The sequence below is a fragment of the Acomys minous genome, assembly GCF_964271855.1.
Source record: "Acomys minous genome assembly, chromosome: 4".
Taxonomy (NCBI): domain Eukaryota; kingdom Metazoa; phylum Chordata; class Mammalia; order Rodentia; family Muridae; genus Acomys; species Acomys minous.
The window spans coordinates 87,522,040-87,538,786 of record NC_140486.1 but is presented as its reverse complement, the minus strand read 5'-3'; the positions used below and the strand labels follow the sequence as shown (position 1 = coordinate 87,538,786).

General features: G+C 45.1%; 1 protein-coding gene across 2 annotated transcripts in view; it reads right to left on the bottom strand.

The window, feature by feature from the left end:
• Positions 1–12,636, bottom strand: part of CYP20A1 (cytochrome P450 family 20 subfamily A member 1) — a 45,671-nt gene extending 33,035 nt beyond the window's left edge. The window contains exons 1-4 of one of the 2 annotated variants that reach the window (XM_084780229.1): positions 12,426–12,636; positions 3,080–3,129; positions 2,235–2,401; positions 721–863 (exon numbers count right to left, since the gene is read on the bottom strand). In XM_084780229.1, coding sequence (XP_084636355.1) covers positions 721–863; positions 2,235–2,401; positions 3,080–3,129; positions 12,426–12,497 — 432 coding nt within the window. In that variant the 5' untranslated portion in view covers positions 12,498–12,636. The remainder of the gene's footprint in view (positions 1–720; positions 864–2,234; positions 2,402–3,079; positions 3,130–12,425) is intronic. The other variant, XM_084780228.1, reaches the window with a different exon arrangement.
• Positions 12,637–16,747: the final 4,111 nt, after the last annotated feature.

The following is a 16,747-nucleotide window of genomic DNA, read 5'->3' as shown; positions in this document are numbered from 1 at the left end:
CTCATACACACACAACATATGAATACCAAACCACACACATACACACACACACCAACACACACACACGTTCACACATATCCCACACATATGCATACACCATACCCATCACACCACACACACACACACACACACACACACACACACACACACGTGGGGTTGCGGGAACTACAGACAGAGGCAAGGGATGGAAAGAGTCCTGAAAAAAATGCACAATCACCTGGTGGTGAAAACCTCTTCAGATCTATTTCCATCATTCTAACTTACAGTGAGTCTCTCTAGGGAGACTTTTGTTTTGTCTGCCTTTTGGGGTTTGTGCATTCGTTTTGTTTTAAAAGTTCAGAAGAATTAAAATTGGCTTAGAGGGGCTGGAGAGAGGGCTCAGCGGTTAAGAGCACTTGCTGCTCTTCCAGAGGTGCTGAGCTCAGCTCCCAGCACCCAGGTCTGGTGGCTCAAAACCACCTATAATTCCACTGCTAGGGGATCCATAGCCTGCAGCCTCCACATGTGCCTGCGCTCAAGTGCACATATCCACACGCTGACATACACACCTACCTAGAATTACAAATAATAATAATAATAATAATAATAATAATAATAATAATAATATCTCTTAAAAGTCAGCTTAGAAAGAGAAGAAAGTAAGAGAACACCGTAAACCGTCTACGCTCTGTAAACACGGTTGTCTACACTGTACCCCAGACGAAGCACTTACTGCCTTACCTTCAGCAGGAGAGGAAAGTTACTCTGCAGAGCGGCCGTCACCGCATTTCCATAGCGCTTCCTCCTCGCGTGGTTTTCACTCACACTTCCACCACCAGACTGATACCCTAATAGTGACTTCAACATGGTTTCAAATGGGTCCGCTGAAACAGACAGAGGCAGTATTTCTATATCAGTATAATCATGCAAAGGAAAACATATTCAAAAGAAAACAGAGGTCAGAGAAATAAACGAGGACACCAGAAAGCAGGGCAATCTTCCCACAACACCATTAACAATTTTGTGTAAATATGAACAGTTCAAAGGTCAGTGAAGACGGGCAAAATTGGCCTGATTCAGAATTCTATAGTACTTCATTAATGCCTGCTTAAAATGTCTCTGGACATGACTACAATTTTTTTTTTTTAATTATTTGTTTTCTTTCTTTTTTTCCCCCTGCCCGGGGGTTTTCTGTATGTCTGTGTACCACATGCGTGCAGAGGCCAGAAGAAAGTGCTGCATCCTCTAGGACTAGAGCTACAGGGAGCTGTAAGCCTCCACACGTGTGCTGGTAACTGAGCCTGGATCTTTTGGAAGTACTCTTAACCCCTGAGCCACACACACATATACACCACATACTAATTTTAAAGCAAAATGGGTGATAATTGTATGTTGTTCTCAGGTGTTCGCTAATAAAGTCAGTTGATGTCAATTTCCTTTCATTTCTGTTCCTTTAGTAACTTTATTGTTTGCACGCACACACACATTACTAAAAGCAATTCAAACAACACACAAAAATAAAAAGAAAGCAAAATATGTCCTAAATCTCTCTCACTGTTAACAATATAGGGACTAGACTGCCTGGCAAGTATGCCCAAAAAATTGCTACCTCCCCAGTCCTGGGATGACAAGAGCGTGTCACCACAGCTGGCTTTCTGTGGGGACTGAACATGTGCCTATGCACCAAGAACTTGACCAAATGACTCCTCCCCTGGCCCTGACATGTATTCTGATACAATGAATAAAGCAAGGATTGGCTCTTTTTCTAAATAGTTACTTAGTTTTCTCAGAAATATCCACAGCCTTTGTCCTGTTATCAAAATGTTGTTTCTCCCCCCTACCCTCCCTACCCCCTCATACTTGTTTATCTATCAAGTACTTTCTGCTTGCTCCAGTCTAACCCCATGGCTGAGTAAGTTTTTACATCAGTCTTGCGTTCTGTGACCGCACAACCATTTCTCTCTTTACTATTTCTTTTCCTAGTCGCTCATGTGTGTTAATCCTTCCAGGTGTACTCCAGAACTATTTTCTCAGGTTCCCTCGAAAGAACCCTGATGTAACTTACAATAGGATTGTGTTGTGTATATTTGTAAATTAAAGATAAAAATAATTTCATACCATTGCATCTCATTAAATGAAGTAGCCAACCAAGACTTTCACACACACACATAATCTATAATTAATAACTTTCCTATCCGACAGTATTCTGTCTTCAATGGTAAGGATCGGCTGAGGAGAAAGACAATGTAACTTACAGGTCTTATTGGGGCTGAAATGCTGCTTTAGCGCATCAGCGGTGCCCAAGCTAACCACAAGACGCCTGCCAAACCAGAAAGAGACCACAGGCCCGTATCTTTCATGCAAATTAACCAGGAACTCGTGCAGGCTTCCACTGTTGACAATGTCTGGAAGATTACCATCTCTGATAAAAGACAGACATGTAATATAATCAATTTAACTTGGAAAAATTCAGAAAGGCAGAGTTGACCCTGAGTTAGTTGTGTCAATAGATGAAAGGCAAAAGTTAGTAAAGTTTAAATTACTGAAAAAAAAAAAATCCCAAACTAGATTATATCCATTGCCCTACTGTTTCTGTGATTGCATTTAGAATCCGGTTTCCTGAGGATTTGGGAAACTCAAGACACTTTGAAAACAGCACAAGAAACATGTGACATGTGACATAGTCCGGGAGAGCTACCCCACTGGTCACTCGTCCCCTGGCGGCCTCGGGGAAGGCTCACAGCCTGAAGAAACCCTAGGATTAGCTTTACTTCTGTCTTCAGCTTTCTCTGAATAAGAAAAAGGGGGAAGTAATGACTAGACATCCTTCCTCTCAATGCTTAGTGAAGGTTAGGGTGTACCCAGAGGTAAACTCAAAGTACAAAAATTTTCAATAAAATGAGTAATTTACAAATACAGTTTAGGGCTGAGGCTGTAGCTCGGAGCACAGCGCTTGCTTAGCATGCTTGAGGCTGTGGGTTCCATCCCCAGCACCATCAAAAAAACCAAAACAAACAAGACCCACAAAAATATAGTTTTGTTTTAATACCAAAAAGGAAGATATGTCTCTACTTTACAAACAAACAAACAAACCCCTTACTTTTCTTCAGTCGGTGCAATCCCTGGAATTCCTGACGCTTGTCGGGAAGCCTAAATGGAAAACAAAACAAAACAAAACAGAAACGGCTTAGTGTAGGGCGCAGTGAACTGTCACTCATCAAAGAAGCCCTTCCTGTTTAAACAAGCCGTCTCCAGGATCTTAAACAGCTTTCCAACTCGGCCGAACCTAAGGACTCGTTTCTGCATCAAAACAATAGGCTCTTGGCATAGACAGGAATTGCTTTTATATTCTTCCACTGTCAGTTTTTCAAAAAAAAAAAAAATCCTGACAGAGTCATGCTTTTGTGCACTGTGCAAAGATTATCCTTGTATATTCAAATGCTGATTTCTGTGCCCGTGCAGACCGGATTACAGGCCGGACTTTGGCATTGCCACTGTAATGAAAGCATCTCCTGTCTCAGTGTTTTGTAAACACTGATCTCCCTCACCTTCTGATTGGTTTTAATAAAAATCTGATGGCTAATTGCTGAGGCAGGATTAAGAGGTGGGACTTCCTGGTGGAGAGATTGGGGCGGGGGGGGGGGGGGGGGGTCCCAGGTGAGGACCAGAGAGAGAGCTCACCAGCCAGACATGGATGAAGTAACAGGTGTCAGGACGAGACTCGGAAAGACAGGAAATGGGCCACAGGGCTAGGAGGTAGGCCAGGCCAGTATTGCCAGGTTAAAATAACTCAGAATTTTCCCAGCTTAGTGCCGTGTGCTAATAATAAATATACTAAGTCTCTGGGTCATTATTCAGGAGCTGGGGAGGGCATAGATACTGACACAATATTCTAAGAATTTAATAACTATGATCAGTTAGCCATATCATGTATGTTTTGTGTGTGTGTATGTAGCTGCATGACCAACTACAGGTACATGTATGTGGATGTATACGTACATGCATGTAGAGCCCAGAGATTAACACTGGTGTCATCCTCAAATGATGTCTGCCTTGAGTTTTGAGACAAGGTCTCCCACTAGGATGTGGGGTTCACTTGATTAAGCTATGTTGGCTACTCAGAGAATTCCAGGGTTCAGCTGCTCCCCTGTACTGGGACTATTCTTCATGTGTGCGCGCTGGGGAGCTCAAGGCCACGCTTGCTTGGCAAACACTTCATTCACCAAATGAGCCATCGCCTTTACCCGCTATCAAGAACCCTTTCCTGTTTCTATTGTTCTGAACCTATATCCGATCCCATCGCCCTGGCTCTAAAAAGAAAACCAATCAACCAACCAACCACTGCCTCGCTTATAATTCACTCATTTCTGAAATAAGAGTGCTCTTTCTAGTCAAATAATAAACCGCAGTCAGGTGGGATGGCTCAGATGTGTGATCCCAGCATTCGGGAGACAGAAGGAAGGCCTTGTTCAAGGGTACACAGCCCCACATAGCAATTCCCTGTCATAAAATAAATAAAAAACAAAACAAAACAAAACAAAAAAAACCAGAGGTCTCAGCTGCCAACTCCAGGAGGCACTCCCTGGAGTCCCACAGGCCACACAGACCAGGAAGCCAGGCAGGTGGCATCTTCCTTGCCCTCCTAGTCTTAACACCCCCACTCCCCCTACCCCCCAACCCCGGCTTTACAGCAGACCACCTGCCATGGCCTCCCCTTCCTCTCTGTCCCAGTTCCCAGGGGTCATCGCAGATCCTGGTGGCAACACCCAGCCTCGCTCCCTCCAGCGGACCCTCTTACCCACCGGCTTCCAGCTTATCCCATTCCTTGGGGTCAGCTCCTGATACCTGGAAACACCTACCCAGGACCACCAGTGGCCACACCTGGCAGGGTCTCAGAAGCCTTCCTGCCAGGGGGGCACCCACAGCCACCACACTCTCCTAAGAGCCAGAGAGGGAAACAGAACAGAGCAACCACCCATCAAACACAAGACATATCAGCACCTACAATTACAGTCCTGCGAAGCCGGGGCGCAAGCGGGAAAACACAATTAGTAACAGTCAGGACAGTGCGCCTCCACTAGCGCCAAGCAAGCCTACTGCAGTAGGCCCTGGAAAATGCAATATAGCCAATGTACAAGACAAGGACTTCAGAACAGCTAGCATGAATATGTCCTAGGTTGTTAAAGAATTTAAGAACAAAGCCATTAATAGATCAATGAAACATAAACAGTGGAATGAAATAAAGAAAACAATTCAAGACATGACACTGGAAATAGGATCAATAAAGGAACCCAAACTGAGGGGAAACTAGAAATGAACTTTAGGAACTTCAAGAGAACTCCAAGAGAATTGGAGATGTGGAAGAGGAAAAAAAAAACACCTTAAAAATGGATAATCCAGTTAAAGAAAAAGTAACATGTAAACAACTCCAGGCTTAAAAAAAAAAAAAAAAAAAAGAGGCCTAGACATCTGGAACACTACAAAAAGAGCAAGTCTATAAGTAACAGGAATAGAGGAAGAAGAAATCCATGTCAAAGGTGCGGAATATATTTTCAACAAAATCACAGAAGACCATTTCCCTAACCTAAAGGAGGCGCCTATCAAGTTAGACGAAGAACACAAAGACTGATCCGAAAAGAAATTCCCACGAGACATAATTAAAACACTAAACAACAACAACTCACCAAACAAAGAAAGAATATTAAAAGCTGCATGTAGTGAGAATTGTGTGATCTTGGTTTCTTTAAAGAAAACAATGATATGTTATGGGAATATATTTTCATTTTAATCCCCAGTGTGGGATATGGGGCTGCTTTGAAGCAGCTGACTATGATTTGCCTCGTGCTCTGGCAAGGGCGTGGCTTTACCAGCTGCTGCTCTGGCAGGGGCGTGGCTTTACCAGCTGCAGATAGTTTCTGCAAGTACGTGAAGTTTGGAATTCTGGGGACTTTTCAGAGGATATATAAATGCTAGAGCCCCAATAGGTACGTGGCTGGTTGGGGTTGAATGCTGTTGGTTGTTGTTTGTTAAGCAGTCGTGCACAAAGGAACAACAAGAAGAAAATTAGATGTCCTGATGGCAAAGATCAAACTTGTCCCAAGAACTCAGCACCCCTGATCAGCAGGAAGCAGTCTAACAACAATGACACCTCTTTCCCCTCTACTCTTTTTTCTCTCATACCTAGTGTTAGGGAGTTGAAAGGGAAAAATGAAGGAGTGAAGGGTGGAAGAAAGTAGCAAACAAGTTACAGCCCCAATGGAGTCCGGCACAGAGGAGCAGACCTTTAATCCCAGTGCTTGGGAGGCAGAAGCAGGCAGAGGTCTGTGAGTTCAAGGCCAGCCTGGTCTACAGAGAGAGAGTTCCAGGACAGCCAGGGCACAGAGAAACCTTGTCTAAAAAAAAGAAAGAAAGAAAAAGAAAAAAGAAAGCTGCAACGAAAAAAAGACCAAATGACATAAAGAGGCAGACATATTAGAAAAACACCTACTTTTCAATGAGAGTCTAAAAGATGGATGATCTACAAGCTCTGAGACCACAGATGCCAGTCCAGACTACTATACCCAGCCAAACTTTCTTTTTCTTTTTTTTCCTTTTCTTTCTTTCTTTCTTTTAATGTTACAGAGGAGTTTATTAAATGAGCATGGGAAGAGAAGAAAAGGGGGCAGGGGTACCCAAGAGAAAGAGAGAAAAAGAGTGACAGAGACAGAGGAAGAGAGAAAGGAGGTTAAGGGGGGAGGAGGAAGAAGAAGAAGAAGAAGAGGAGGAGGAGGAGGAAGAGCCCAGCCAAATTTTCAATCACAATAGACGAAGAAAATATAGATTCCATGATAAAACCCAATTTAAGAGACATCTATTACAAATCCAGTCCTAAAGGTGCTAGAAGGAAAAGTACAACTTAAAGAGATTAACGGAACCCAAGAAAATACAGGGATAAATAATCCCAGATCAAAAGAAGACACGTGTGCGCACACACATACACACACACACAAACACACACACACAGACACACACACACAAAGAAATCAAGATACAATAGAAAAAAGAAAGCATCTTCAACACAGTGCTGTTCTAACTGGACGTCTGCCTGTGGAAGAATGCAAATAGATCCATATTTACCATCCTGCACAAAACTCAAGTCCAAGTGGATCAAAGATCTGAACACAAACCTGACACACTGAATCTGATAGAAGAGAAAGTGAGCAACAGCCTTGAAGTCATTGGTGCAGGGAAAGACTTTCTGGTCAGAACACTGTTGGTACAGGCACTAAGAGCAGCAATTAATAAGTGGGACCTCACGAAACTGAAAAGCTTTCGTTCAGCAAAGGACACCAGTCTCTGACAACGTGACATCCCACACAATGGGAAGAGATTTTTACCATCTGTACAACTGATAGAAGGCTAATATCTAAAATAGATAACAGACTCAAAAAAAACTAGGTATAAACAAATAATCCAATTAAAAATGGGGTACAGATTTATTCTTTTTTTCTTTTTCTTTTTTTTTTTTAATTTATTTTTTACACATATAGTGTTCTGCCTGCATGTGTACCTGCAGGCCAGAAGACAGCACCAGATCTCATTATAGATGGTTGTGAGCCAGCATATGGTTGCTGGGAATTGAACTCAGGACCTTTGGAAGAACAGACAATGCTCTTAACCTCTGAGCCATCTATCTCTACAGCCTAGGGTACAGATCTAAATAGAGAATTCCCCAAAGAGGAAACATAAGTGGCTGAAAAACACTTAAGCGTTCAACATCCCTAGTTAACAGAGAAATGCACATCAAAGCTACTTTGAGATTTCATCCTACACCCATCAGAACAGCCCAAATCAATAACACAAATAACAGCTCACGCACGCCGGGGAGGGATGTGAAGTCAGTGGAGTGCAAAGCTGCACAGAAGTCAACGGGAAGGCTCCTCAGGAAGCTGTGACTCGATCTACCTCAAGATGCAGCCATACTACCTCAGAGACACTTGCTCAACCACGCCCATTTGCTGCTCTGTTCATAACAGCCAGAAATGGGAGGCAGCCTAGATTATTGTCAAGAGATAAAACAGATAAAGAAAATGTGCTACATTTACACAATGGAGTATTACTTAGCCATGAAATTCACGGGTAAATGGATGAAGGTAGAAAAAAAGGGTTATCCCAAGTGTCATAGACATGTAAGGGCCACCAGCAGGTGCCCAGAGTAGACAAGATAATGACGTCAGCCATATGCTGAACGAGCGTGATAAGAGTGACGTAGAAAGCTAGATTAACAGAAACGTGTGAATTAGAAATGATAAGGTTAAGTTAAGTATAAAAGCCCTGAGAAGAAGCAGTCAGTCATCTCGCCTTCACCATGACTGCCTAAACACGGCCAGTTCGCGAACGAGATCCACCGACGCAGACGCGGACCGAACCTCTGACGATCTGAAACCGGAAGCCAGGAACCACAGAACTTCGGACTAACACTGAGCAGTCGAGCAAACGACGTCGAGGCTCCGAACCTGACGAGCTGGACACGACTCTTCGATCAGGTCGTATACCCTTATGCTATGAAATGTTAGATGCCACTCCCATTAGGATTAAGATAGTGTTAAGTATATAGATTATGCTGGTATTAGTTTGGTTGCTTGTGGTTTTATGGAAACATTATAGAAGATTGTAACAAATGGAATGGTATTGGTGGTTCGCACTAGTAGTGGCCACCATAGCTTTAGTGTGGTGTTGTTTTTGCATTGCTTTCTTACTGGAACACCCAGTGAGTTTCAATAAACGCCTTTGCTCCACTATCACTAACGTGTCACAGACTGAGTCTCTTCGGGATCCTGAGTGCGGAGTGCTCAGTGCTCGCGACACCAAGTGAAGTAACCCAGACTCAGAAAGACAAATAAATGTGGTATGAATGAGCTTATATGTGGATGTTGGCTGTGAGGTTTTTCAATAGGCAGACTTCAATCCATAAAACCATAGCAGTTAGGTGCAGAGTCGGGGACTGGAGGGGAGGGACGGATCTCTCCAGAATGGGAAGCAGAATAAATAGTTATGGGTGAGTGGGAGAGTGAAGTGGGAAGATCAAGCAGGCATAGGGAGGAGAGAGGGAACAGAAGGACGGACAGCTAAAATGATGGGCCATCGGGAGTATCATATAAAAGCCTCATACAGTAGACGCTTCCTAAAATACATACAATACATATATGAAGCTGACCTCAAACAAACCTCAAAGTAACACACAGAGTCCCAGCTGGACACCTCTCACCACCAAATGAAGCTTCCAGTGCCACGAATGGGTTACACTAACTGACTTGTTGGCCAAAGGGACCCCTACCTAGAGCCTTCACCTCTGCTGACTAGTGTTCGGGGTCCTGGAAGGTACTCTGCGTGCTACCAAAGAGAAAGGTAAACGCCAACCCAGCTACAAAGCCTTCGATCTACAAGAGTTGACCCATATGTAAGATGTGCTGGTGCAACAGTGGCATACAGCTTGTGGGAGCAACCAACCAATATCTGACTGGATTTAATGCCCACTCCATGAGATGTCACTGGGCAAGGGCCCTTAGCTGGATAGGCCTGGGTGCCAGGGAAAGCCAAATACTACTGCTCTGCTAAAGGAACAAAACAATGAAATGACTAACAACGTCATAGATCAGAGCACTGCTCAGCCACCATCAGAAGAGCTTCCTCCTGCAGTACATGGGAGCAAATACAGAGAGAGAGACTCACAGCCAGACAGTGCACAGAGAGTGAGAGCCCTTGGAACACTCAGTCCTAAACAGGATGTCTCCACCAAATCAGTCCCCTCAGTCAGGTTCAGGGAACCCTTCAGAAGAGGACAGCAAGACCAACGCACACACAACCAGCATCAGTCTTCAATCCTCACCAGACTGGGTCCCAGCGCTAAGAGAAGTGGACACAAACTCCTATCGCCAACCCAAAAGCTATCTCCAAGTTAAAGGTGTTTCAACAGTCTTACTTGAGGATGTGAACCGCTCTTAAGGGCTGAATGAATTATTAGGAGGCAGGTGGAACTCTAAAGAATTTACGCATACAGCTGGGTTTGTTGGCACATGGCTGTAATCCCAGCACTCGGGGAGGAAAGGCAGGTGGATCTCTGTAAGTTCAAGGCCAGCCAGGTCTACAAATGAGACCAAGACAGCCAGGACTACACAGAGAACCCTGTCTGGAAAAAGAAAACAATGACAAGGAGAATTATGCATACTCAGAGCCTTTCAACACACTCCGGCTAGGCCATCACCCTATCCCGGCACTGGAGCTTGGACTGTCACTATGACTAAATTCTCATGCCTGAGCGTCCTCAGCATATTTGGTCACATTTGGCTTAACCGATTACTCTTTGCCTTTCTTTGGTCTGACTGCTCCTCCCCAGAATTCTTTGCAGTCCCTCCTCCCCTACTCCAATACCTCTCTTTGACCTCTCTATGTGAAGGATTCAGGGCTTGGTCCTTGGACCTCTTCTTTCCTGTATCTAAGGTTCCCAGGACACCGGAACGAGTTTCCTAGCTTAAATATGACATATACACTGGCAGTCTCTCCCCCAAACTATCACCAGTCTCATTTTTTACCTTAAAACTCAAGATCTGCGAACGTGATTAGATTATTGTCCCACTTGCAAGTCTAACAGGAATCTCAAACGTGGCATAAGTAACCCCAAACCTCTGATCTCTATGAACCCACCACCAAAATAAAATCAAAACAAAATCCCCACTTTCCCCTAGGGGCAAACTCTTCCATTTACCCAGCCCCTCCCCCCAAAAAAGAAGTGTTTTTCTATCATCTTCTCTTAGGCTCACGTTTTACATCAGTCTCACTGGCTTTAATGTCACAATGCTGTGGTACACCTGGGGTCCAAGCTACACCATCTCTCACCAAAGTAATGACTGCAGTGCCTTTCCAACTAGGCTCTCTGCTCCCACCTTGTCCTAGCCCTGTAATTATGACTCATTCTTAATACAGTCGTCAGAATGATTCTCATAAAACTTACCTAATAGAATTAGGATTTTTTTTTAATGGGGTCTCTCACACTACCCAAGATGGCTCCAAGCTCAAGATCCTCCCACTGGAGCTCCCTGGGTAGGCTCTCAAATTAAAGATCGCTTTTAAATCTGAAATTTTTCCTGATTCAAAGATTTGCACTTACGTAAAAGGAATGAATTAAAAACATTTTCCCTGCATATTACTAAAGAAACCCCATGCCTTTTAGCATATTAAATTTAAAATATAAGACAAGGACTCGTGTGATCCAGACTGGCCTTGAACTCGGGTCTGTATTGGAGGAAAACCTTGAACTCTCCAACCCTCCACCTCCCAATTGCAAGGATTACAGGCCCGACACACCATTCCCAGTTTTTTTTTTTTAACTAAAATTGCCTTTTATCCATTGAAACCCCCCAGCAGAATGTAGACTAAGAAAACGGCCTCTACGCCATTGACGCCCGTCTATCCCCTCCTGCACCCCCCCTATAGCACCCCCCCTATAGCACCCCCCTATAGCACCCCCCCCACTCCCGGTCTGGTTTTACACGTGCTCCGGCCACCATGCTAGCTTGCTAGGACACAGTTTGTTCTCATTCCTGCAAGGCCTTCTTCATATCAGTGCTTTGTTTCTCATGAGCCCAGGTATATGGTTTCGATTATTAGTCGAAGCCACTGCCTAGCTTTAAACAGGACACTTTTAAAGGGCATCTCCATCACCCGTCACGTATCTGGGGCTGTTCACTACCTTTGCACTTTCCCATAAATTCACCAGACTTTTTTTTGGGGGGGGGTTGTTCGTTTGTTTTTGTTTTTGTTTTTTCTGAGACAAGGTTTGATATAATCCAGGGTGAGCTTTGGGCGCCCATCCCATCCTCCTGCCTCCACCTCGCAGTGCTGGAATTACAGTATACACAACGCTCGGCTTTATACAATGTGCTTTAAGAAAGTGTGCTTAACTACCAACTCGGGACTTTTGAGAGCTTCCCCTCTGAAAAGGAGAGGTGGACAACCTTTTGGGGAGGGAGGAGGCGCAGTGGCTGCCTCGCCTAAGCGAGCATCACAGCGAGCTCAGCCTCGCCCACCCCGCCCATCCCGACAAGGATGCCGGGACAGATGCAAGGGGCTGCTAGGCAAAGACGGACGGAGTTTCTCCCCTGATGCGATACTCAACGGGACTGAGGGAGTCAATGTCCCCAAAGTCACCCAAAACAATTCAGAAAACTGGCACCTAGCACGGGGCACGCGGAACCCGCCCACGACCCCAACCCGGAGTTCGCGCAGAGTAGTCGCGAAGGACCAGCTCCCTTCTTCCCGCCCCGCCCCCCGCCGGCCCGCTGAGCGCATGCGCGCGGGGAGGAGCCACGTGACCCACCCGGAGCGCTCTCCCTCCCCCTCCACCCCGCGGCGGCCCGCCCAGGTCCACGCGGCGCAGGCGCAGCCCCGAGTCCCGAGTCCGCGGTTACCGGGTAGAGGTACAGCACGGCTCCCACCAGCGCGAGGAGGAACGTCACGGCGAAGATGGCGAAGTCCAGCATGCTTTCCGCCCGCGCCCTGCGCTCGGCCGGCGGCGCCGCGGCTGGAGAGTCGGCGCGGGGCAGGGAGGCGGCCTTGGGCGGTCGGAGAATGGGAGGGGCGGTCGCTCCGCCCCGCCCGCGCTGGGCGTCACCCCTGCTCTGCCCAGGCCACCGCTCCGTGGGCGACAGGGACACCTCCCTCCAAGGCCCACGTCCCACCCTGGTCCGGCTAGTCCCCCCCCCCCCCCCCCCCCCCCGCTCAAAGCCGTCCCAAGCCTACGTGTGACTGAGACTCACGACCCAAGGCCAGTGTAATCACCTGAGTGGCTGCGGAAGCACCGTTAGCTGCGCCTTGTTTCTCAAAAGCATTCCAGCAAATGTGCTTGGTTTTTGTTCTGTTCTGTGGCAGAGTCTCACTTTGTAACCCTGGCTAGCCTGGAACTGTGTTAGCCAGGCCTTGCCAGCCTCTGCCGCGGTGGCAGACGGTGGGTAGGGTAGGACTTCTGGCTCTTAATTCTGATTTGCAGTAAATTCCTTGAATTTTCCAAGCTCCTTTTTCTTCTGTGTAAAACTGAAAGCTGTAGGCTGGGGAGATAGATTGGGCTGACAGAGTGCTTTTCGTGTAGTATGCACCAAGTCCTGGCTTCAGTCACAAGCTCCTATTGACACACATTTGTAATCCCAGCACTCAGGGGGCAGAATCAAAGGTTTAGTTATTCCCAACTACATGCCGAATTCCTGAATTTCCCGAGACTCTGCTTCATCATATAAAATCACTGAAAATAACACCATGCAGAATTGCCAGTAGTGGGGTACTATTGGATGTGCTATGGAAAACACTGAGCGCTGTGTACTTAAGTATTTAAAAGCATCGCTTGACCATCGCTTACTGTACCTTTAGAGTGTTCTATTTTATCTGACTCAGAAGTTTTAACATGGACTAATGTAAGGCACAGCCTGCTAAATATTGGCACTACATTTAGTGAAAGCATCCTAAAACAATTTATGGATTTTATACCTTGAATATCAAAGTGTCATACAGCAAGGTGACAAGAGAAGTCACTCTGGATTGCTGACTACTGCTTAACCAGGGCCCATACCTCATCGAAAACGCCACATCTTCGTGACTGTAATAGCACGGCTACCCAGGATTTTTTTTTTTTTTTTTTTGCCTTAGTTTACAAGTAGCTGGAATTACAGGCATGTACTACCACACCCAGCAAAAGTTGTACTTCTGAATGTATTTCAAACTTCCCTGAGTGTTTCAAGGGTGTGTTTTAAAAATCAGATCAAAACGATAGTCAGCAGATAGGACTTTGAAATGGACAATGTAGCTATACACTAACAACTTTAGGCACTGGTCTCCCAAGACATCCGGTCCTCACCCTTCCACTGTTCCGCATCAGAACCATGCCTGGTACCTGCCAGGCAGATAGATGCTCCTCCACTGAGACCTTCTGGGTTCTTTAGTCCTAAACTAGCTCTTCGCCTGGCGCCTTCTGAACTTTTGAGTAGGCACAGAGGCAGGACGCAGAGTTTCAGAAATGGAGGCTGTCTCACACAAGAGAGGACGACGAATACAGATCTGTGGGACACTTGCTTACCATTTGGCTCTGGGTTTTAGTTCCCAGCACCACATAATGGCAGAAACTACTGCCTTCCTCTCCCTCTCCCCTTCCCTCTCTCCCTCTCTCCCCCTCTCTCTCCCCCCTCTCCTTTTCTCCTTCTACCCCTGCCCTCTCCCTTTCTCCCTCTCCCCCCTCTTCCCCTCTCCTTTTCCCCATCTCCCCCACCCTCTCTCCTCCCCCTCTCCCCCTCTCTCCTCCCTGTCCTCCTTTCCCTTTCTCCCTCTCCTTCCCTATCTCCCTCTCCCCCTCCCTCTCCCCGCCCCACTCTGTGTGTGTGTGTTTAGCTTTAAAATTAGCTTGATATATAGTCTATGTTCACAAGTTTTGCATTGATGCCCCAAATTTTCGTCTTGACTTGAATGGGTTAAACTTCTGACATATTATAAATATTCACATATTGAAATTATTACTTTTATTAAAAAAAGAATTTAAGTATGATAATGATTCATATTGTGAGCATGTCAGAACCAGAAACACATACAGACAGGTCTGTCTTTACTCAGTGTGAGAATTTATTGAATAATAATAATAATAATAAATTCACAAGCTTTGTTTGTTTCCGTGACTACAATTTACCAACTCTTAATGGCTGGCCATTGGCAGTCATAGCTACTTTTACTCCAATTGGTGTGTGCCACCAAGACTGGCTTCATCAGCCCTTTTGTTCTAATCTTTGCTGCTAATATTAAGTCATACAGTATTTCACACAATAAGTTGTGTTTATAGACTACAGAATGACTATAAAAGGCGTTAAGGGGGCTGGAGAGATGGCTCAGAGGTTAAGAGCACTGACTGCTCTTCCAGAGTTCCTGAGTTGAATTAGCAGCAACCACATGGTGGCTCACAACCATCTATAATGTGATCTGGCGCCCTCTTCTGGCCTGCAGGTGTACATGCAGCCAGAGCACTGTATACATAATAATAAATACATAAATCTTAAAAAAAAAAAAAAAAGAAAGAAAATATTTTAAAATTCAGAATATTTAAAATCACTATAAATGTTTCTTCAGGATCAAACTAGCATCACAGTTTTTTTATAACTCAATGGCCTGAAATTATACAGAATTAGATAAATATCATACTTAAGCAAAATTATAAGCCAACAGTGGTTCACACCAATAATACTGGCTGAGGCAGTAGAATTATCATGTGTGAAGCTAGCCTTGGGTATATAATGAGTTCAGGCCACTTCAGACTACCATGTGAGATCTTGACACAGAAAAACAAAAAGTCAAAACAAATAAGTGAATAAAATAATTGGAAATATGTTAAATAGATGACTTCTTTCAGTTAGTTTATGTATTTATGATTGATTAAATGTCATTTTTGCATGTGTCTGTGTATGAGTGCACATTTGTGTATATGTGCATGCATATGTGTACTTGTGTGCGCACATGTTTGTGCATGTATTTGTGTGTATGCGTGCGTTTGTGTGTGTGCACGTGCGCATGCTTTCACTCACATGTGAGACCTGAAGCTGATGTTAGACGCCTCTCCACCATATCCACTGAGGCAGGCTCTCCCAACTGAATGCAGAGTTCAACTCTTCACCTGTCTAGCTGGCCAATTTACTAGAGTCTTTCTGTCTATGTCCCCTAGGGCGAGAATTACAGGTTCGCTGCCCACACCTACCTAGATGTACCTGGGTCCTGGGGATCCCAAGATCAGTCTTCATGCTTGCAGAGCAAGTACTTTGCCTTTTGGGTCATCTCCCCAGTCCCACCAGTGTTACTTATTGTTAAAATAAGCCACCATTCAATAACAATCATCCTGTTTATTGGCTGGTATCTAGGGGCCCTGAGAAAGCTTTTTTAAAATAAATAATAAGATGGGGCATGGTTACAGAAACAGCATCACTGGGGTATTTTTTGCAATCTTTGAGATATAAGCCCCAAAGCACAAAATTATGACTTTGTTAACAGATGGTACATTATTTTCAGTGTTCTACTAGTTCATATTACTGAAGGTCCATTTTTTGAAAGTAACTGGAAAACATCTGTTGGCTGTTTCCCATTCTTCTATCTCACCACCATTCTGTGACCACTGAGTTCATCCTTCTGCAAGGCTTTCTATGGACTTACTTCCCAGTGACTTCCACAAGGAGAAAGCTGAGGCTAGCTGGGCATGGTGGTGCACGCCTGTAATCCCAGCACTCAGGAGGCAGAGACAGGTGGATCTCTGTGGTGAGTCCAGGACAGCCAGAGCTACATAGTGAGAGCCTGTCTCAAACACTTTTATCTTTTTTTTAGCTGAAGTTGAGAGAAGGTAACAGTGCTTCTCTGCTTCAACTCAGTGCAGTGTCTGTTGGCGGAAGCTTGATCTCACTTTAGCAGAGACTTCTGAGGTGTGGGGTTCCCGCTGTGACCTTCTAGCCCTCTAAACAACAGTAATATATTTCTCCTTGCTCCTTCAGGAAGGACAATGGCTTGCCCAGCTACCACTCTGCGTATCTCAGCACCCCTTACATCCCTTAACATCTCTGTATGTAATTTCATCATTAGCCTTTAGAACCATCTGGACTTGGCAGTTTCCTGACAGAACGGGCTCCAATCGGATCATCAAAGATTGGGATAGACAGCAATTTCTGACTGCATTAAGAAACAAAAGGGATTGGAGAGATAGCTCAATGCACTGGCTGCTTTC